The sequence below is a fragment of the Aspergillus lucknowensis genome (genome assembly GCF_044049455.1).
Source record: "Aspergillus lucknowensis strain CBS 449.75 chromosome Unknown BJX67scaffold_19, whole genome shotgun sequence".
In the NCBI taxonomy this organism is placed as follows: Eukaryota; Fungi; Ascomycota; class Eurotiomycetes; order Eurotiales; family Aspergillaceae; genus Aspergillus; species Aspergillus lucknowensis.
In genome coordinates this window covers 58,369-77,867 of record NW_027263563.1, presented here as the reverse complement: position 1 = coordinate 77,867, position 19,499 = coordinate 58,369, and the positions used below count along the sequence as shown (strand labels likewise).

The 19,499-nt window shown below is 51.8% G+C and overlaps 8 protein-coding genes across 8 annotated transcripts; 1 reads left to right on the top strand and 7 right to left on the bottom strand.

The window, feature by feature from the left end:
* Nucleotides 1–38: 38 nt before the first annotated feature.
* Nucleotides 39–1,795, top strand: BJX67DRAFT_352794 (putative RNA polymerase II Elongator complex associated protein Kti12). The gene is made up of 3 exons (XM_071029067.1): nucleotides 39–98; nucleotides 154–501; nucleotides 569–1,795. The coding sequence occupies exons 1-3, from the start codon at nucleotides 93–95 to the stop codon at nucleotides 1,580–1,582; spliced, it is 1,368 nt and encodes a 455-aa protein (XP_070886273.1). The 5' UTR covers nucleotides 39–92; the 3' UTR covers nucleotides 1,583–1,795.
* Nucleotides 1,796–2,535: 740 nt separating this feature from the next.
* On the bottom strand, nucleotides 2,536–4,392 carry BJX67DRAFT_381009 (putative C2H2 finger domain protein; the record flags this gene model as incomplete). The annotated part of the gene is made up of 3 exons (XM_071032925.1): nucleotides 2,536–3,169; nucleotides 3,222–3,491; nucleotides 3,557–4,392. The coding sequence occupies 3 exons, from the start codon at nucleotides 4,390–4,392 to the stop codon at nucleotides 2,536–2,538; spliced, it is 1,740 nt and encodes a 579-aa protein (XP_070886272.1).
* Nucleotides 4,393–5,375: 983 nt separating this feature from the next.
* Nucleotides 5,376–6,133, bottom strand: BJX67DRAFT_81833 (uncharacterized protein). The gene has a single exon (XM_071035507.1). The coding sequence runs from the start codon at nucleotides 6,000–6,002 to the stop codon at nucleotides 5,604–5,606; it is 399 nt and encodes a 132-aa protein (XP_070886271.1). The 5' UTR covers nucleotides 6,003–6,133; the 3' UTR covers nucleotides 5,376–5,603.
* Nucleotides 6,134–7,040: 907 nt separating this feature from the next.
* BJX67DRAFT_81647 (uncharacterized protein) lies at nucleotides 7,041–9,046 on the bottom strand. Its single transcript, XM_071035502.1, has 3 exons — nucleotides 8,708–9,046; nucleotides 7,589–8,647; nucleotides 7,041–7,528 (listed from the first exon to the last, which is right to left on the bottom strand). Exons 1-3 carry the CDS (start codon nucleotides 8,888–8,890, stop codon nucleotides 7,424–7,426), a joined length of 1,347 nt encoding a protein of 448 aa, XP_070886270.1. The 5' UTR covers nucleotides 8,891–9,046; the 3' UTR covers nucleotides 7,041–7,423.
* Nucleotides 8,906–10,350, bottom strand: BJX67DRAFT_81610 (palmitoyl-protein thioesterase family protein). Its single transcript, XM_071035500.1, has one exon. It carries the CDS (start codon nucleotides 10,179–10,181, stop codon nucleotides 9,204–9,206), a length of 978 nt encoding a protein of 325 aa, XP_070886269.1. The 5' UTR covers nucleotides 10,182–10,350; the 3' UTR covers nucleotides 8,906–9,203.
* A 582-nt stretch (nucleotides 10,351–10,932) lies between these two features.
* Nucleotides 10,933–14,773, bottom strand: BJX67DRAFT_81644 (uncharacterized protein). Its single transcript, XM_071035501.1, has 2 exons — nucleotides 14,466–14,773; nucleotides 10,933–14,373 (listed from the first exon to the last, which is right to left on the bottom strand). Exons 1-2 carry the CDS (start codon nucleotides 14,684–14,686, stop codon nucleotides 11,124–11,126), a joined length of 3,471 nt encoding a protein of 1,156 aa, XP_070886268.1. The 5' UTR covers nucleotides 14,687–14,773; the 3' UTR covers nucleotides 10,933–11,123.
* Nucleotides 14,774–15,535: 762 nt separating this feature from the next.
* On the bottom strand, nucleotides 15,536–16,413 carry BJX67DRAFT_387870 (SOH1-domain-containing protein; the record flags this gene model as incomplete). The annotated part of the gene is made up of 1 exon (XM_071034298.1): nucleotides 15,536–16,413. One exon carries the CDS (start codon nucleotides 16,411–16,413, stop codon nucleotides 15,925–15,927), a length of 489 nt encoding a protein of 162 aa, XP_070886267.1. The 3' UTR covers nucleotides 15,536–15,924.
* Nucleotides 16,414–16,755: 342 nt separating this feature from the next.
* On the bottom strand, nucleotides 16,756–19,023 carry BJX67DRAFT_81595 (uncharacterized protein). Its single transcript, XM_071035499.1, has 3 exons — nucleotides 18,984–19,023; nucleotides 18,831–18,910; nucleotides 16,756–18,775 (listed from the first exon to the last, which is right to left on the bottom strand). The coding sequence occupies exon 3, from the start codon at nucleotides 18,542–18,544 to the stop codon at nucleotides 16,871–16,873; it is 1,674 nt and encodes a 557-aa protein (XP_070886266.1). The 5' UTR covers nucleotides 18,545–18,775; nucleotides 18,831–18,910; nucleotides 18,984–19,023; the 3' UTR covers nucleotides 16,756–16,870.
* Nucleotides 19,024–19,499: the final 476 nt, after the last annotated feature.

The following is a 19,499-nucleotide window of genomic DNA, read 5'->3' as shown; positions in this document are numbered from 1 at the left end:
GCAGCAAAGGCGGTCGGTGCTTGAGCACCGACAGACAAAGACAAGGCCCGCAAGTTCTCCAGTCTTTCCTTCCCTCCCAGTTCACTCCAACCATGCCAGTAAGTCAGATCTCAAACTGGACGCGCCAAATACTGACACCGTCCGTCCACGCAGCTCATCATCCTAACCGGCTACCCGTGCTCGGGCCTCACCCACCGCGCCCACCAGCTCGCCACTCTTCTCGAAGAAACCCAATCCGCCTGCTTCGCCCGCGGCACAATCCCACCCTCAAAACCCAAGTACAAGATCCACATCGTCTCGACGCACGACAAGGCCAATTACCCGCGGACGGTGTACGATACCGCGCGGACGGAGAAGGAGGCCCGTGGACTTGCTTATACCCGTGCGAAGAGGGCGCTCGGCCGTGATAGTTTTGTGATTCTCGATGGGATGAACTATATCAAGGGGTATCGGTATCAGCTTTGGTGTGAGGCGAAGGCGCTGGGGACGACTTGTTGCGTTGTAAGTTTCCCACCTCGATTTACGTGGTTTGTTGGGGAGGCTGTGGAGTGTTAATGCGATCTCGTAGGTCCACGTCGGGACCCCGATCGACCAGTGTATCGCGAATAACGAGGCACGGATAAAGAGGAGGGAGTCGAAGGCTCAGCCGAATGAGAGCAGGAATGCAAATGACAACTCCCCTGCAGAAGAGCCAACCACAAAACAACCTCCAACGACATCCGAGCCCCCATCTCCCTCCCCATCCACAGAAACAAACGAAGATCACGACAGCGATCCCTACCCTCCAGACCTCCTCAAAAACCTCATCTTCCGCTACGAAGAACCGTCCATGCACAGCCGCTGGGACAAACCCCTCTTCACAGTCCCATACTCCGACACTCAGCCTCCCATCGCCGAAATTTGGACAGCCCTAACCGGCATCCCGCACCCGTCAACTCTCTCCGAAACCCCAAACGAAGACACAATCTCCCCAGTATCACAAATAACAGCGTCTCTCGACTCGACGAATCTCTCCTCCGCCGCAAGCACAGCAACAACAACAACAATAACACAGGGACCGCGATCAGCTCTCTCGAGACCAAGAGTTGCGATAAAGCCGCACCAGGCGACCGTCCTCCCAGCCTCAACGGACTCCTCAGCATTATATAACATGGAGAAACGCACGTCGGCGATTATCCAAGCGATCCGGTCCTTCACGCTCTCCAACCCATCCGCAAAGGCAGCGCTAGCGTCGACCTCTTCTTCCCAAACCCATCGTTACGCCGCAGACAAAGAATCAGGATCAGGATCAAGACGACAAGAAGCAGGAATCCGCATCCCCGTGCCAGAATCCTCATTCCCGATATTCATACCCGCGCATATCGCCTCAGGCAGTGTAACGGATGATCTCGCCGCCGCGGGTGGGATACTCGCCCTGCCGCGGTTGCAGCGGCTGCGGAGACAGTGGATTACGTTGAACCGAGCGTACATCGCGGGTCCACATGCGGCCGTTAAGGGTGGTGGGCTGAGGGAGGCGGAGGTCGGGGATGCGTTTGTGAGGTTTTTGAATGCGGATTTTGCGGATGAGGTGGAGGAACGGTGATTCTCTTTTGTTGGCTGACTATCATGAGTAACGAGTTCGTTGTTGGAGACTAGCATAGCATGTACGGGATAGAAGGAGCATAACAATTATCCAAGGCAGTAAAATGTCGCTTGAGATATTGGAGTCAATATATTGATAGCCCGAAATTGGAAATAAGCCAAAATGCATAAGGATACATACTAAAGGACCAGCAGACCGGGTCGGTCGACTGCAAGAGCAGAAGAAACCTAGAGAAAACACTCACATAAAAAGATAAACACAAACATGGATAAATAAGTCTATATAGTAACCCGAAATGATCCAATCCCATTCCGTTCTGTTGCCCTGTTGTTGGTTTCTGTCGCTGTCGCTGTACACAAATAATCAATTCAACCACTTTTTTTTGCCTTTGATTTTCTTCCCGGTCCCTTCTGGTCGGACGAAGAAGAATTCAGTTGGGCCAGGGAAAGAGATAATAAAGCAAGAAAGCAAGTAAAAGGCCACCCGATCAATTACAACAAAATACAAAATGATACAAGAATCGAGCGCACGAAGGAAAATGGCGCAATGAGTATTTTCATAGAAGAAAATGAGGAAAAGAGAGGAAAAGTCAGCGCCTCCTGCGCTAGGTCTTTTCGATATCCCGCCCATTCGAGCTGGGATGGTTTGGCCTCATCTAGACGCAGTTCACACAGGGTGTCTACCAGTAGACCCCGAGTTGGAACTGTGGAGCATGATATGCTTCCTACTCGGCCTGGCGGAAGTAAGTTCCTTGAAAGTCGACGCGGATATCAATCCCTGGCAGCCTCGAAAGAGAAGATGGGCCTTGGGCTACATTCAGCTCCATTCCGGGAGATCCGTACTCCCATTATTGGGATCAAAAAGACTCCTATGCTGGAATAAGCGGTCCTGGGCGATCTCCAAAATAAAAAAAAAAGGAAAGATGTCTAGAATCAAACATCATCCATTTTCATTCACGCAGGGAGTCCATTGGCAATTTGGGCAACGGCCTGGCTGGCCTGAGCCTGACGGTACGTGATCCCAAGGGTGATCAATTCTTGAAGGCTGGCGTTGACCTTGTCATGCATGGCAGAATCCTGGGGAGTGATGTTGCGGAGCTGTTCAGTGAGGCGCGTGTGGCAGTTGTAGTAGTTTCGCTCCGCGGCCTGCAGGTTCTGTCCATGGTGGGCAGCTGTCTGCTGGAGTGCCTTCAAAGGGTTGGTCTGGGACTGGGTGGACCGGGTTCGCTTCATGGTTTGAGCGCCGCTCACGCCCGTAACTCGGCGCTTACGTCCCGTGGTTTCCTTCTTCTTGGTTGCGCCGGTGGTAGGGGAAGCATCTGGCGAGCTGGGGTGCTCAGAGGAGGCGTAGTCATGCACTCTTCTCATGTGGTCAAAAAGGTTCCAGCGGCGGGGGAAGCCGTATCCAGGGATGGAGCGGTCGCATCCTTCAAAGAGGCAGAGGTGAGGGTTGTCTCCGTGGCCGTGGAGTCCATGGGCTTCGCGCTCATGGCGGAAGAGACATGCATTTGAAGAGAATTGGAGCTGAGCATCCATACAGCTGGGCACCCTACAACGGTAGGGCTTCAGATGGGAATCCAAGTATTTGCTTTTCCAATGTTAGTCTCCGATACCATTTCTCGGATTCGCGTCTGACTCACTGATAAGCACACTTCTGCGTAGTAGGAGGATGATTGCAAGGCTTGTCTCCATTGGCAAAGGGGCAATAGTATTTTCCATCATTGTGGGTGGGCAGAGAATAGTAGGGATGGTCGCGCGGGTTTCGCGACTCTGGGCCGTCCTTTGACCTTGGTCTGAGCGGCTCCTTGACCGGAAGTGGTGGAAAGAATTCGGGATCCTGTTTCACCTGTGGCTGGGATTGAGATAACTGCAATGTTGGCCTACGCGCACTTTTAGACGGACGGATAGTCCTGTATAAGATTAGAATGCGACCAAAATATAATCGACATGTCAGGCGATTAACGCGGGAACTAACCTGCTGGGGTCCTGCTCGTTGAGAGGAGGTGTGAGTGGGAAGATGGGGTCCCCTAGGTTTATGCCTTGGGCTCCAACGGGGGTGGCTGTGATGTCCTTCAACATGGCATCCTCATGAGACATATATGCTGGGTATCCAGGGTGAGAGCAGGAGGTTGTAACCGAGACATCATTACTTGCTTCCGTCAGCGGGGGAGAGACAGGCACGTGCTGGAATAGGTTGCCTGTGAAATGATCCATGGTTGAACGCCGGTTATACCCGGTGTCTGAGACAATGTTCCATGAATCGCTGGGAGCGAGCTGGCTATCACCTGTGGGAGATCCTTGGTCTGGGGTGCATGATGAGTGACTGCCACTGTGACCATTGGCATCATTCTCGAAGGCAGAGAAATCAAAAAGGGAAGTGTAGTGGCTGAAGTCCTGCGCCTTCGAGAAGTCCATATCACTCTGTTCAACGTCCGGGAGACCATGGAATTCGGAACCAGCCGAATACATGATGTCACTAGCACCTACAGCGGAATGGAGAAGAGCATGCTGAGATAATGAGAGGGAGAGCATCTGGACCGCCGGGGAATCCGGCTTGGTTGAGGCGATGGAGTTGCTGTCAGTGGAATCCAAATCGTTCAGAGTCCAGTGCTTCATTTCTGAGGTGTCACGGCTTTGAGCAGTACTTGAACACAAGGAGAAGTTATCCTGGCTCAGAAGTTCATCATCCTGGGTAGTTACTGAGGCCATTTGAGAGTTTCCAGGGATATGCCTTGACTGGGAGTGGTCCATGTGAAGCATTGTTTGAGACAGAGACAAGTTCTCTGGGTCGGTCTTGATGTTGGACACCATGATGGGGTTTTGTGCCTGCGAGGTGCACAATCAAGCACTAAATGAATTCGAGTCAGTAAATCTACATTGCAAGTTTCGAAAGCGACGTCAACACAGAAGCAGAAAACTAGTGCGTCCAGGAGTCCAGGTCGAGGATATGTCTAGGTAATCATTAGTTCTACCTTCGCAGCTAGAGGCATTAAGTTACGAACCGTTCAGTTTTAGTCGCTGAGGTATTTCCCGTTGTTCGACGTATTACTGGTCCCTATAGATGGATGTCCTCTGGAGTCCTGGGCATGGTGGAATCGATAAGGGAAAGGGGGGCGATCAAACGGAAATAACAAGGGTCTCGCTGTCAAAAATGAGATCGGATCCTGAAAACCATCTCGACAGCCATTCCTGGGTGTTGAAGTTACTCCAAACGGCTGGGACTGTTTCCATGTAGCTGAATTCCACGGGAGGTCATTTCATTGAGCCTGGGGTCAAGGGTGAGTGCAACAACATTAGATGCACACTTGGGTTTGCTTCTGTCGGTCACGATAGTAATGCTTGGTCAAGCGGTCCACAGCAGGTAAGCTCAAGAGAACTTTCAAATCCAGGAAGAACATTATCTGGGGTCACTTTCTGTAGTTCAAGGCCCTTCAAGGTTTCCACTCCGGCCGGAGTTATCCATTTGTGCAGGCATTCAGGTAGCCAGGTAATTACTGGTTCATCCAAGGAAACGCCTAAGCCTCCACTCCAGGCTGGGAGTGCGAGGGGACCACCGACAAGGCTCATGCGTTGGGCAAGGATCCAGTGTATCGAAGTGAGTGTGCCAACATTAAACAACACTCAAGTGTCCAGTCCTGCAGCGGTTGCTGTGGACGAAATTGTCTCAAGTCCGAGGCATCATCATAGTTCTGGGTAACCGCGACGCGGCACCGTAGATTCCAGCACCAGGTTAGGTAGAAGTTCAGAATCCAGTATATTGTTGAGATTTGTCGACGGTCCATAAATTGGGTCCATGGGAAGAGGCGAGTGACGGAGACAAAAAAAGAAACAGAGCAAAGGGCAAGTCAAGCGGAGTAAAGAAAAGATCAAGAGGGAACTACCTGTTATCTGTCGATGAAGACTCAGACAAAAAGCCTGGCAGTATGTAGAAACGAAAAAGAAACACAAGCGCAAGTCCTATTCCAGGAAAGGATTCGGTTCCAGAGGAGTATCCGAGGTGAGAGCAAGAGCCAGGGAGCTTTTCAATTCTTTTCCAATGTCCACGGAGTGACTGTTGAAAGAAGAAAACAAGGCAAATTTCCTTGGGAGCAGCAGCGTGAAAGATTTGACTGGTGACAAATCTGGTGAAAGATGAGGGGAGTCTGTGTGCGGGAGAGGTGCTCGTGGTGTGATGATGAGGAAGAAGTGTCAAGAGACGAGGGAAGGGGAACAAGTCCTTGGAAGTCGATGCAAGTCGATGAGAGCCCTGGTTGGAAGCGTCGAGATGAGAGAGGAAAAGGCAAGGTCAAGAAGTCAACACGAGAAGGAGGGGAGGGGCGCAACCTTATAGAGCAGCAGAGATGACGGCAGCAGCGTGGGGAGGGGCACACGCAGAAAGCGATGAGAGTGGGAAGTGGAAAAGGTTGCCTCGCTGGATGCATCGCCCGCGATGATTCGACGTGCCAAAATCCTTCGGACTTGACGTGGCTTTGGGAGACGGAATGAGTGGCTCTCAGGGAACGGCACGACCCGATCTGATTTCTTGGGAGTTGTTGCGGTGAAGGAGATGTGCTGTTCATTGGCGAGCGCCCTCAGCGAGATGATGCAAATGCATCCTCAATCACCCGCTAAGCCTGCTCGGAGACAAGCATGAAACTCTGGAACGCTGTCGGGATCGACCCTGAACCAGTTGACGCTCCCATCTGGTTCCCCTTCATCGGCCCCGCTCGCCCTGTGAGAGTCGCGTCCCTCTGCAGTCCTTCATCGTTTGGATGAGACACACCCACGTCGACTCGCGGAAACAGGGGGCTGCTCCCCAGCTGCAGGCGGAATTGCAACAGAGGTGTCACGGTGTCAGAGAACCAAACCCCGCGCTGAAAACTCACCATGCATCCCGCCGATTCCGAAGAAGATCCACAAGCAGAGGGAGAGAAAGTACGTTACAGAGTTGTCTTGCGTTCTTCGATGAGCTTGTGCTTGAGAGTGGTTCGGCTTAACGCCTCGGACAGAAGCATGGACAGTCGGGCAGCAATGCATCCTACCAGCTTCTTTGAAGGAAATTTTCCGTCATTTCGACTCCAGGAACCAAGATATTATTCTTTATTTTCTACCATTCTTGAGGCTAACTAATTTGACCTAGATTTGCGCTCAAACGTCAGCGAAGATCTAACTCAGTTCAAAAAGGTACCAAGACAAGCGGCGGGAGATAAATCAGACAAAATGGTGATGGTTGCGGTTGTCGTTCAGCAATCCGAAGATTTCAGGTGAACTATGCTTTATGGGTATGGTGCTCATCATGAAGATGGATCCAGCCACAGTGGAAAGGGGGCCGCCGATTTGCTTACCTTAAAACATCATAAAATCAAGTGAAGAAGGAGAGGAGAGAAAAGGATCGGTGGTGGTGAGCAGTGAGTCGGCCTCCGTTCATCCGACTTCCAGCCTCGTCAAACACAGCAAATCAGACCAACGCCAGAAAGACAGAGCCAGTGGCTGACAATCAAGCTTGAGCCTTCGATGACACGAACCTCATGAGTTGGCATCAGCTTCGCAGTTCGTGCAGAGTCGAATGCTCAGCCACCAAGAGGAGTGACGAAGAGAGACTGTTTGGCATTGAGAAGAAGTCTGTGGTTGAAAATATTGCAAGCGAGCCTCCGTCACGTGGGAGTTAATCACATGATTCGAATGGCTCGATTGAATTCTGCCCGACAAAGGGCGACCGCTTTTGACAGCTTGTGAAGATAAGCCCCAAGGATCAGAAAGCAGCATCGAATTTTGAGAGCCAGGGTCCACCGCTAGTTTTTCTAGTGCGTGACTCGGTGAGATCTTTAAGCGTCAAAAACTCAATCCCACAAAGACCACCAAACTAGGGACGCTTCGACCAAAACTGAAGAGGAGGGGACATTGATGGCTCATCCGACAAGTTTGAGGATGCCTGTACGTGGGTGAGGATGTCGAAATCCACATTGGGTGAGTCGATTCGTCTCATCACACGCCCGTTCTTGCAACGCCCAGGATCCTGAAGCACGACGGGCTGTCCAAATATCCTCGTAGGAGCAATATCTCTTCCGGACATCGATATGTCTGCCCCGGGCCAGGCACGACCACAACCTTCCCCAATGGGTGTAACGCGAGAACCCGCCCAAACTTCGTTGCTATCCGCGCGCCGTGCGCCGCGACACGGCTCTGCGAGCCACCCAGGACAAGGGTGACTTGACGTTGATAAGTTTGGCTCCATAACATTGCCCCTTCGATTTGAAATATCCCCCTCCCGTGATGAGGATCTTGAAGAGGAAGCTTCGACTCTTCCTTGGCCAAGCTGTGTGGCTGGTGACTCCAGCATTGGAGAGGAGAGCATGAATCTCCCTTCTCTGTCAGCAACGGCTTGATCATCGATTGTGAAGCGTCTTCTCACAAGCGACTCGGGTTGCGGAATTATCGAGCTACTTTCTGGGGATTGCAACGACACCATCGGCTCCCCAGAGGACGTGCGCTCTTGGTATGGTACCGCGTTTCGAGCAGACGCCGAGTCAGGAACTCCCCACAAGTCTGATATGTAGCATATCTGAGAGCCGTTCGAAAGCATAGACATCTTACTCCCACTTCTGCCTGTACTGTTCGTACTTGCGAACGAATCCTGGGCCTTCACTCCGTTGTGAGAACGCATCGAGTTCTCATGGTCAAGGAGCATTGACTGGGAGGAAATAAAGTTGGAGGAAGTTCCGTCATTCGTAGGAGAAGAAGTCCTTCTGTGCAGATCTGTCTCCTGCTGGCCGAGACGATGGCCGTTAATCCTGATCTCCAGACCCTCGGGCAAGTCCGTTTCGGATAGTATCTGCTCACGACATCTTGGTTGTAGTGTTGTAGAGCTGTTAAGTCTTTCGTGGTCATGCTTCGTAAGTCTTCGCCGTTTCCCGAATCGCTCCAGGTCCTCGCGCGGCGTAAATGATACCTGGACCGGCCGTGCCGCACCCACGGCTCCCCAATCCGTCGTTTCAAGCAGTCGACGCTTCATCTGCTCCAACCGGTTCGACGGCTCTCGAACGCCCATCGTGTTCGAGGGATGAGGCAGAGGGGAATGGCTTCTATTCTAAAAGCCAAGTCAGACCATTTTCTGTACCAAACACTTCAGTAGCACCCCTGCGCATACATGGCCATGGCTAGTACCGCTACCCAGTCCTCCTTTCTCAGTATCTCGGGCTTTAGCGAAGCTGTTGAATAGAGTAATCTGATGCGGACCTTTTCCGGAGCCACCTGGTCTTCCAAAAGTCTGCTTCCGGGGTTTGCCTTGAATTTCGGAGTGCCGCCGAAGCCGACCTCCTGTCCAGTTCATTTCGGTAATACTTTCCAAGAATATCAAGTCAGGCTGTAGAGCTGCGATGCTGCTGTGTGAGGATCGTGAGCTGTGAGTCTCTTCCAGGAAATCACGTTGTCATGTGATGAATGCTTCAGAAAATCCTCAAAGCATGAGGACCATATCCCTCCATGTAGGTAAGGTAATCCACGCCCTGTCCAAGTATGTCGTCAATTCGATGGACCGTCCTGCGTTTCCAGTCTTACAATGTTATCCATAGGGTACATATGCAAAGAAAGCGCCAATAGGTTCAGAACATGGGTATTAATGCAATCTTATGAAATCAAGCTCATCATCTCATCGAGTAAAGCCCCTGCTGAACAAGAACCTCACTCGGAGGAAGCTCCACCTCCACAGGCCCAAAGTACTCTGTAAACACCTTCTCCAAATCCTCATCAGCCAACTGCATATGATTCCCGGGCAGCATCTCGAACTTCAGCTTTCCTTGTTCATCCAACTCCCTCAACCCCAGCCAATCCTCCATGTATATCTCCCTCTCCTGGAGCGGCACAACCTCACCACTGGTAACATTCACCTCTGCAAACCACGCGCTCTCCTTCGGATGCACAACCTTATCATCCTCAAACATGAACATCACAAACCGATTCAACTTGCTCAGATTCTCTTTATACGTAGCATTCTTCGACGCCCGCTCGTTATTCACATCCGCCAGGAAATTACTGTTCTCCAGGTACGCGTCCAACTCCGCAGGATCCCGGAAATACTGCGCGGGGACGAACCGGCTCTGCACGAGGCTCGACCACCGTCCAACACGGAGCAATGCCTCCGCCCCCCGGCACACAAAGTCGTTCCACGCGCACTCCTGGAACTCCGCGATCCCGTTATGCTGGCTGCCGAAGGTGACGAGGTTCCGCACCGGCGGGTTATTGCACCGCTCCACGTAGCCGCGCAGGAACTGGCCGCCCTGCGAGAAGCCGAGGGCGTTTACGGCCGGTGCGGTGGAGAGGATTTGGTCTGAGGCGAGCTGTTCGCATACGGTGGCGATTTGTTCAGTGACGTTGCCTAGGAATGTGGCTTGGCGGTCTGTGGAGCTGGAGTCGCCCAGGTGGATAAGGTGGACGTATGTGCCTGGGTTGATGGATTCGGCGAACGAGGCGATTTCTTTCATGCCATCGCGGAGGTAGTCGTCACCGAGGCCGTGCCAGATGACGAGAGGGAGTGGGGTGAGTTCAGTCTCGGAGGTGTGAGTAGGGACAGAGGTGGTAAGAAGCGGGAGGGTGAGGAAGGAAAGTCGAGTCAGGTGGCGCATCGGGTCGGACAGCGTCGTTCAACGAGTCGAAGATTGTGTGGGGGAGAGGTGTGAAGCAGTTGGGAGATGGTGACTGGGATGGTGAGATTGCGGAGACGACGTTAGTCGCATTTCCGGCATGTGATCTGACACCACTCAGCAAAGACGACTATTCATGCTCCACGACCTGAAATCTAGAGCTCACGAGAAGATATCTTCTCTTGTTTGCATCACAGGCATCGTGAGGCTGATCGATGCTTCTTCCATTCCCCCGCAATCCGATCCACCAGAACCAAACAGACAATATATATCACCACCACACCTCTTGATGCCTCAAGCGCAAGTTTACAAGACAGTACCTAAGTAGTGAGGGATTGGGTCTCTGGCATATTCTCGTCCTGAGTTCGGGGTGGATGGTGTTGGGGTCTTTCGACGATATCTCGTGGAAGAGCATTCTCCATAGCTTCATTGTGATACCGTGACGCCACGATGTACTTCGAAATGCCGTCAATGAAGACCGGGAATATCGATCCAACTGTCAGGTCGGAACTCGAAAGTTTTGGTAGACTCGGAAATATCATAGATTACATTCATACACAATAGGAAACACACATGTAGCAATGCCATTGGCTCCAAGCCAGTGGAAACAACCACTCAATTTAAAAACAGGCCGGGAGATAGGTACAAATCTATAAATCCCCATACACTAAGCCTAACACAAGGAGATCTCAGATAATAGCCATATGGTACGAAAGGAAATCTAATAGGTGCGATGTACAGCACAAGGAATGGCTTCCAATGCCTGTTGATAGGCTTGGGCAAGGATGTTCGACTCGGGGTGTGTGCACAGCTCGGACAAAACTGAAACAATGCCGGCGTAAGAGAAGCGCAAAGGCTAGGATATTGTCATAGTCAAAGGTAAAGGAGTTTTTGGGGGGCGGGGGAAGGGACTTTGTGGGCCGACTAATAGGGCGGACGTCCAATGCCTCCCGTCACACTACGTCGGCCGACGTAATTGGAAGCTGCCCTTGATGGACGATTCGAATCCGCATCTGACGGTTTCAGGAAGCCATCCAAAAGCTTCTGCACGTCGCGTCGTTGAGCCGTTTCCTCCATTTCGTGCAAGCCGTATGTTTGAGCTTCTGTTGACGCGCCATTGGTGGTCTCGACACCGTTCCCCAGTCCGGTCCTGGACCGAGATTTCTGTTTGTTAAGCGCCTTGCTCCCGCTAGGGGAGGCACTAACGGCCGACTTCCCGTTAACAGCTTTCTGTTTCCGCGACATGGAAGCGGTCGGGGCCGGGTCAGATGAGGGCAAGGAGCGCTGAGAATCACTGGGAAAGCCTCCCGGAACAGACAAATCTTGCGGGATTGGCGGTACTGGGGGGATCGTATACGAGGACACTCGTGTCAGGTTTGGAGGCTGCGCCCCGTTGCTCATCGAAGCTCTAGGTGTCTCCATTCCATCGCCATTTAGCGTGTCTTGTCCATCTCCAGTAGACTGGGCCCTTATTGACCCTCCGTCTTCAAACTCGGATGTAGAGAAGCCACTGACCATGCTTTCGTCACTGGATGAACCAATACTGTCTTCCGACGCGTCAAGTCGACCGCGTAAGGGGCTCAGTCGACGGTCCCTGTCCGGATCGTTCACGGAAAGAACACGCCTCAACTCGTTCACATGAACTGGCGAGTCTCGGCTTGAGCTATTCTTCAAAGATTCCGTTTTGTCTGGCATGCTCATGCGGCGGGCATTCTGCAAGCCTCCTGCTACACCATGCGCCGTCACAGGCGAGCTGATTGAGACAGAGCTGCAATTAGTAGCACCATTGATGTCAGGATGGCCGCGCACTGGTAAAGACCCTGTTCTCGACCCATTGAGGGAGAGAGCTGCAGACTTTTCTCGTTCGGCAGCTTCCAGAGTAATCTGTTTGGACCATGGAGACAGCATCTGCTCCCTGACCGTTGGCGGGAGAAGGTTACCCTGTTGCACATTCGCAGGCGACATGTGCGCTATAACAGGTTTCCCGATGTTCCGCCCAGGGGAGCCTGGTGGGCTGTGTGTTGACATGATTCGGTTGTAGGATTCCTCAATCCGGCGGACGAACTCCTCGATACCACTCTTGAAGGGGGTCAGCTTATCGGTGTCTCTAGTGTTATAACCAACTGCATGCCGGTCATTATCCTGAATAATGCTATCGAGACTAGACAGAGAGAAACTGATGCCATCTAGCCAGATGCCTCGGCTTTTCCTTTTCTCAATTTCAGTGAAGATCTCTTGTCCGACCCTATAAGTGCCCAAGTCAAATGTATCAGACAGCGCCCAGAGATATCCGTGCACTAAGCTCCCGGTGTTCACCTGGGCGGCGGGCGACCTTAAGCTCTCGAGAGTGACGATGTCGTCTTGGAGCTTCAAAATCATCGGAAGTCCGAATCTAGCCGCATTTATGCCGAGATTTTGCACGAGGCTGGTCAGAAGGAGATGAAGCACCTGGATCTCAATTTCCTCCGCTGAGAGTTGCAGGGCGACTTCGTAAATAGTCAGGTGAAGCAGGCGGAGGAAGTTCGACTGGGCCGCTACCAGGGCTTTTTCTCTCTGATGGGCACCCGTTGCTCGCTTCGCAGCTCTCTCGCCCGTTTCCAAGACATCACGTCTTGGCGAGGTAATGAAGGCTCTTGTTGACCGATCCTTAATCCGAACATCATTTTTGCTTGTTTCCAGTTTCAGCCAGTACAGAAGTGCGTCGACATATGCGTATCGAACTTCCTTGTCTGGATCTTGGAGCAACCAGTGGGTTCCTTCCCAGACGTGAACACCAACCGGATTCCTCGAGCCAACGCCGGTCGATGCCATGGGCCGTTGTGAGTTGGCCACCAGCAGAATATTCTTGATGGCCTTGAGAGCGCAGACCTTGGAACTGGTCAGAGAAAATGACGTCGGACTAACGTCTTGGGAAAGGCCATCCGGCTGGTCCGGAGCTGCCGATGGCGAGGGCTGGTCCTGAATCTGCGCTGGTCTGATCCGAGTCAAGATCGCTCTGAGCATATCAACGACTTGATCTCCATAATAGATATGGGTTGTGAGATCTCCGATGCACTTCTGAAGGAGTAAAAGTAACTCCTTCTTCTTGAGAGAAGGGTTAGCATAGTCATCGGAACGAGCCTTTTCCTTCTCGGTAGACTGTTCCTCCGTCATTCTGTCGGACGTGGGTGAAGCCAGGATTGACATGTAACGCATCAAGCCCAGCAGGAGGTCGATCACACTCAGCCCAATCATATTCACGGAAGATTTTAGCAACCAGTCGACCATGTATATGACGGTAAAAGCCTTATCAAGCGTCCCTTCATTTGGAGGAATGTCGAATAGAACCTCCATAGCCGCAGTTAAGATTATGAACCGAACCTGAACGGGGCACCATTTAGCTATGATTTCGATCAATGACGTGGCCCAGCTATCCTGCTCGTCAGTGCCAAGGGATAAGTTGTTATCGGACTGCCCCTTTCGTAAGATAAAGTCCAGCACAACTCTCGTAGTAACGCGTATTTGGCCACGGCTGCTGCCATTGACGATGATCAATTCCAGGCAACGCAAAGCAAGGAGCCTCATATCTAGCACAGCTTTCCTGTCTACATCATCAATGTTCTGAGTTGCCAATGCGGGGTCTCCCTCTGCTGTGTCAATAGTTTGCACAGTAACAGCGCTATATCTCCGTCGTACGGCTGAATCGGGTACATGCCGTTCAGCTTCCTGGAGTTGATGCTCAAGAGACGGGATCAACGCGTCATCCCCGTTGTATAAGTTCTCCAGGATCACTGGTAGGATTATTCTCAGTGAATCACCGCCATCCGCTGCCAAGCCAGCCTCAGAGCTCACCACGCCCTTTATAGCTCGGAGTCCCGCAGTCTTCCAGCGAACCGCCTGCGGAGGGCTCGGAGCAATCTTAGACTGGGGCTCCTGATCTCCGTGAGCAAACCCGGCATATATACGGATAACCTCTCGGTATTGATTCGCAAAGTCTTGTTCAGCCGAAAGCGCTGCCATGTCCTGGTGCCGGCAAAACGTCTCGAAGGTCGCGATAGAATCCTCAACCATGGAAATATCGCGCGAACGTAGCACTGTTTCAATGACTGTTAGGACAGACCGTGCGAAAATTGGTAGGTCGCGTGGGATTTTCTCGATGAGCGCGCTGAGGATTTGGAGTGTGACTTGAACATTTCTAATAAACGCTGCAGCGTTAGCAGACGAAACATAACTACAGTTTTAACAGGGCCTTTCAGCCAGCACTTGATTGAAGCTCCAGAAACTCACCCTATTTTACGCCGCCAAACGTCTCGCGCGGCTCTTTTCTCCAGAAACGCGCTAACCTTAGGCAGCTTGCTGCGGCGCGTGCTCACATAGTATAGGAGGTAGGAGAGTTCGCTCGAATTCGGTTTCACTTCTTGGACTCCTTTTTGATATTGCGGATAGCACTTGAGGACCAGGATCTGGTGCTTCGGCCGGCATTTTTGTCGGACGGTTTCAATCGTCATGGTGGGTCGGCGTACTCGAGAGAACCTCCAGGGGTTTTGAGCATGAAAGATCGCAGAAGTCGGATTCTTGGTCGGCCAGTTGTAGGGGTCCGAGGATGGGCGAGAGGAATGACGGGAAGGAGAGCAGGCGACTTAGGGGGAGTGTCGCGGATGCACCATGGGGGCCGCCTTGAGGTCACGTCACAGCCTTGACTGGTGGAGATGGGCCAAGCAGGGAAAGTTCGCGGTCAATGCAAATCATTAGGGAGAGTAATGGTCCATCAACAGGGATCCAATATGCGTCCGGTAGGTTATTATCATACCAAACAGGTGGAACCTGCGTGACGACGTGGATAGGGGGCGCCGTTTGGGAGATGAAGGAGGCTCGACGGGGGGAGAGAAACAACGTTTGGAAATGGTTGGGGTCGGCAAAAACACCCCATCCATGAACAATACTCCAGCTTGGCGATCAACTTCCCCAGAGAACCAAGGAAAGTGCGGAAAAGGAAGTGAAAAAAGCTTTTATTTTTAAGAAGACCTGGCATTATATCTATTATGTTTTCTCTAAACAGCCGTCTTGTTCGGGGTCCTCATTCTCGACCATGTTGGTCCTGTGCCGTCCATCGCAGCTCCTTCTCCTTGCCTTGAGGTATAGCGCCGCCCCACAGTTTCTTTCGAGAACAGCAATTGCCGGCAACGCCCTGCAAGTCAATCGGGTATTGGCAAGAAGGTTGACGATTCAATGAGGGGGGAATTGAAGCGACTCGCACCGATCTTTCACCGACTCTTGTTTTCGAAGCAAGCACCCAACAGCATCGTTTTCGGATTGCTCACGCCTCCCCGCTTTGATTTTCAGAGTGGGATAGCAAGCACGGATGCGAACCCTCGGAGCAGCGAATAAAACGAGCTTAAATTAGGCTCGCGCGTGAGTGTTCATTCGGCTCGCAAGACTTGCCGGTAAGATCGATGGTCACAGGGGGTACCTCGGTCACACATGATGTCCCAGGAACACAGAGACCAACGGCGTCGCGTCAGCGCATTCGACATCGACCTCGCGGCAAGCACCACACACGTTGATAAAATTGACGATCCGTGCCCAAATCATACGACGTTCATCCGACAAACTTTTTTTGACAGAGCGACAAAGATATCTAATTTGCGGACAGTTCGAGCCACGTTTCCCTCAGTCGCATCGAGCCGCTGAAGGCCGGGAAACTCAGAAGACCAGGTTGGATTGCTCTTTGCATGATGCCCTACCATCAAGGTTTGCTATCATGTTTCTCACCACTTCCGCGATCTTCCTGGTCCCTTTTGCTGTATTCCTCATGCTGCTCTTTAGGTTCGCCTGTGCCGTTTTGCTCGGTGTTAATCCCCGCCCCCGCCAAACCCTCAATTATCTGGGGCCGGATGATGTCACGGCGAAAGGCATCTTCTTGAAGAAGCCGTAGCGCTCGTAAGGTCGCGCCAGGATGTGTGAGGAATTGAGAGTACTCGGGTGTCTTCCAGTAGGAGTAGAGATAGGCAAGGTACGCCGCAAACGCCGCGGCTTCCGTATCGGAATTATCGTCGTACATATCAATCTCGTCATGGGACTTGGAAACTCCCAACAGATTCGGATAGTTGACCGCAAGGTGGGATAGGTAGTACGGGTTCGCGAGGGAGGATACGAATTCAAGCTCGAGGGTGAAGCGAGGATTTGTGAGAGTTGCGGGCGGAGGCTGCTGCTGATCTGGCTGTGGTTGGGCCATGGCGACATCCAAGTGAAAGCAACTCGCTTCCAAGAAATGAAGTGATGCTTCACCCGGTAAGTTGACGAGATTCGTTCCAATCTCGTGGGCTTGTACCAAGCAGAGAGGGAGTGAGGTGTGACCGCAGAGGACAGACTTAGAGCTGATAAGTCGAACGTGCCAAGGCCAGCGTGCACCAGCCAGCTTTGGGACCAGTCGTCGCGTACGTTGTACCAGCAGCAGCGCATCCCATTTCTACCGAAAGCGATCCCAGAGTCTTTTCAATCTCGTTACATAAACGTTAAGTGGTAAGTTAAGTTATCCTCGTTGGTTACGATTTACTGGTTTGAAGTTCTGCGGCTGGAGCTTAAATATGGCCGGGTTGTGGCCGAATGTACTTGAAAGTTCTGTACTTTGTGCTTTGGATTTGTTATCGACGGCTCCAATATCATGGGAGGTACCTTATTTACCTCCTCCCCTAAGCCTGGGATTCGAAGTCATCAGCCCCAAACTCCTCGACTATCCATTCACACCATTTCTCAAAAGCGACTCTCCATTCCGCAAGTCGAGTCGCCTTCAATCCATCCCCGCTACCCTCAAGGCCCTGGAGCCATTCGGAGTCTGTCTGGTCTTCGAAGGCGGCCCATCTGATACTGTCTTCCGCCATTGTTGCGATTCCCGCGAGGCCTGTGTTTTCAAAAGCCGCTAAGACCTGGTAAAAGTCATGACTCAGTCCATTCAGCCCATGTCCTAGTACTACGGGGTCGTCGTTGTTCAAGGAAACAGCTACACCGCGAGCCTGCAGGGCGGGCATGGGATGCATTAGTATATTTGATGTCAAGCGCAGGATTTCGTGCGATATGGGACACATCTCGATGAGGATATTCTTCCTTTTAACGAGGTCGATAAGCAGAGGATGTTTGTATAGAGAGAAACCGTGGCCGATTCTTCGGGAGTTCAGTAGGATGGCATCAACGATATTGCTATCGGTGCTATCGCCGTCGCCAAGGCACTCGCCGGCATGGAAGAAGAAGGGTATTTGGAGATTCTTATCTGCACATTCTTTTTCGAACCACTTGCAAAGTGGGAGAAGATCAACGAGGGGTCTACCCCTATCTTCTTGTCCGACGAAGTCAAAACCCGCAATGACGGAGGGAAACGCCTCCTTTAATTTCATACACTGTGCCATAGACTCTTTAATGAGCCCATCGTCAAAGGCACGTATGGCAGTCCAGATAAGTCGGGCACCCCAAAAACCGGAACCTTGGGGGGAAGACGTGTAGGAATATAGTTCCTCCTGGAAACATTCGAAAAAGTAGACAAAGTCAGGTTCAGGCACGGCTGAGCCTTCTCGGTAGAAAGGCTGTCCCGAGAACAGCGCCAGGCGTAGTTCGACATATTTAATGCCATCGTCATGAAGCTGTTGTAGAAGCCTCGGTACACAGCGTCGAAAAATCGGCTCCGTAAAGAACAAACCGGCGATAGAGCGGAAGCAGGATGTAAACTTCCTCCATATATCGGCGATGCCGTGATGATGTTCTAGAGCCTCTTCCTCATTGATACTCATCTTCGAGATAGCCCATGCCTTGAAGGCTGCTACACCTCCAGGGTATGTCCTGGCCGCATCCACGATCGGCACATGCAGATTTGGAGTATAGTCCGACTGCCAGATATTCGCGGAGGACTGGCCCTGCGCGCCAGGGCGATAGTGAAACTCGAATTGTTCTGACCATTCAGAGTCTCCTGGGCACAAAGGGACTGGACTCGATATGAAAAACCCCGGTATTTCAAGAGCCTGGTCGATCAGCCAATAAATATCAATCATAGCTTCCATGTGAGCGTGCAGAAGACAGCCTTTCGGCATCGAAGCAATGATCTCCCAGAGTGAGGTTTTCTCCATGCGGTCTCGGGACAGCGCAAAAGACATGCCCGGGAACATTACTTCCTTTAGGTCTCGATTTGAGCCCGTCACCGCTGGAGCCGTCCAGTACGAATCCAGCTCCTTTTTGCGAATGTTTGCGAGCATTGCAGCTGCGGTTTTTGCGACTGGTGACATATTTTGCTTGAAGGCGTAGTCATGTCTGCTGGTTTTCTCCTGCTCGAGCAAGGCAGAACGCTCGGAAAGGTGTTTTTCGACTTCAGACTCCGCCATTGTTCCTTTTGAAGCCGCAGATATCGCGCCTCAAATGGTGATAGATGCAAGCTGTAAGGAAAATTCCGCGCGTGGATTGGTGGGGTTTTCGGGCGCGCTCCGAAAAGATAATGAATTGTGGATACTACAACCTCCAGGATCACAAGGTCGTACTGGAGGAAACCTTGCAAGACCGCGGTGCCTGCAGCTCGTCGCAACATGCCATGGCTTCAAGCCGTCCATATAGTCGCACTTAATCACCATAAACCAGCGGTTTTCTTCGCTCGTTACCAAATCGTTCACTTACTTAAGGTATCGGTCGCTGGCTATGTATGATTTGGCTCACTTCAGGAGGGGAACACGCTTCCTAGGGCGTATCAAATGCTCCTTACGAATTGGTTAAACGGCTCGCTGGCTCACTCAAGTTAAGGGTTTTATCCTCTCAGTCTTTCGTACTCACTCATTGAAAACTTAGCGTCAAAATATGAACATGGTGACTGGCTTCGTTGCTGCCTCACCTTTTGAGCTGACACAGGCTGAGACTCAGTCTATCATCCACGCTTCGCGGGCCATATATTCAGAATGGGCTTGATTCGGGTTACATGGACAGAGGATATGAGATGATCAACGTTGCAAGATAACCTTGCTCACATTCCGTCACCGGAAAATTGACTCATAGTGCATTGTGCCGTACACCCTCCTCTTCATTGTGGTAAGGTGCTCAACTGATGCCCAAAGGTCTATGATGATCTTCTGCGCGAGGGCAATTGGAACTGCTGTCGTGTGCCTTCATACCATATATGCCAAGTGAACCTGGGTGTCAGGGTACCTCTTTCAGATCGGCGTTGAAGCTAACCGGACTGTGAGGACCTTGGGGAGAGATCCGCAGGGCCCAGCAAAAGCTTGAACGACAAGCTTTTGCTGGAGGCAACGCGAGCCTCAAATTTGGCTCTCTCCAGGAGTAATTGGTTTGAGA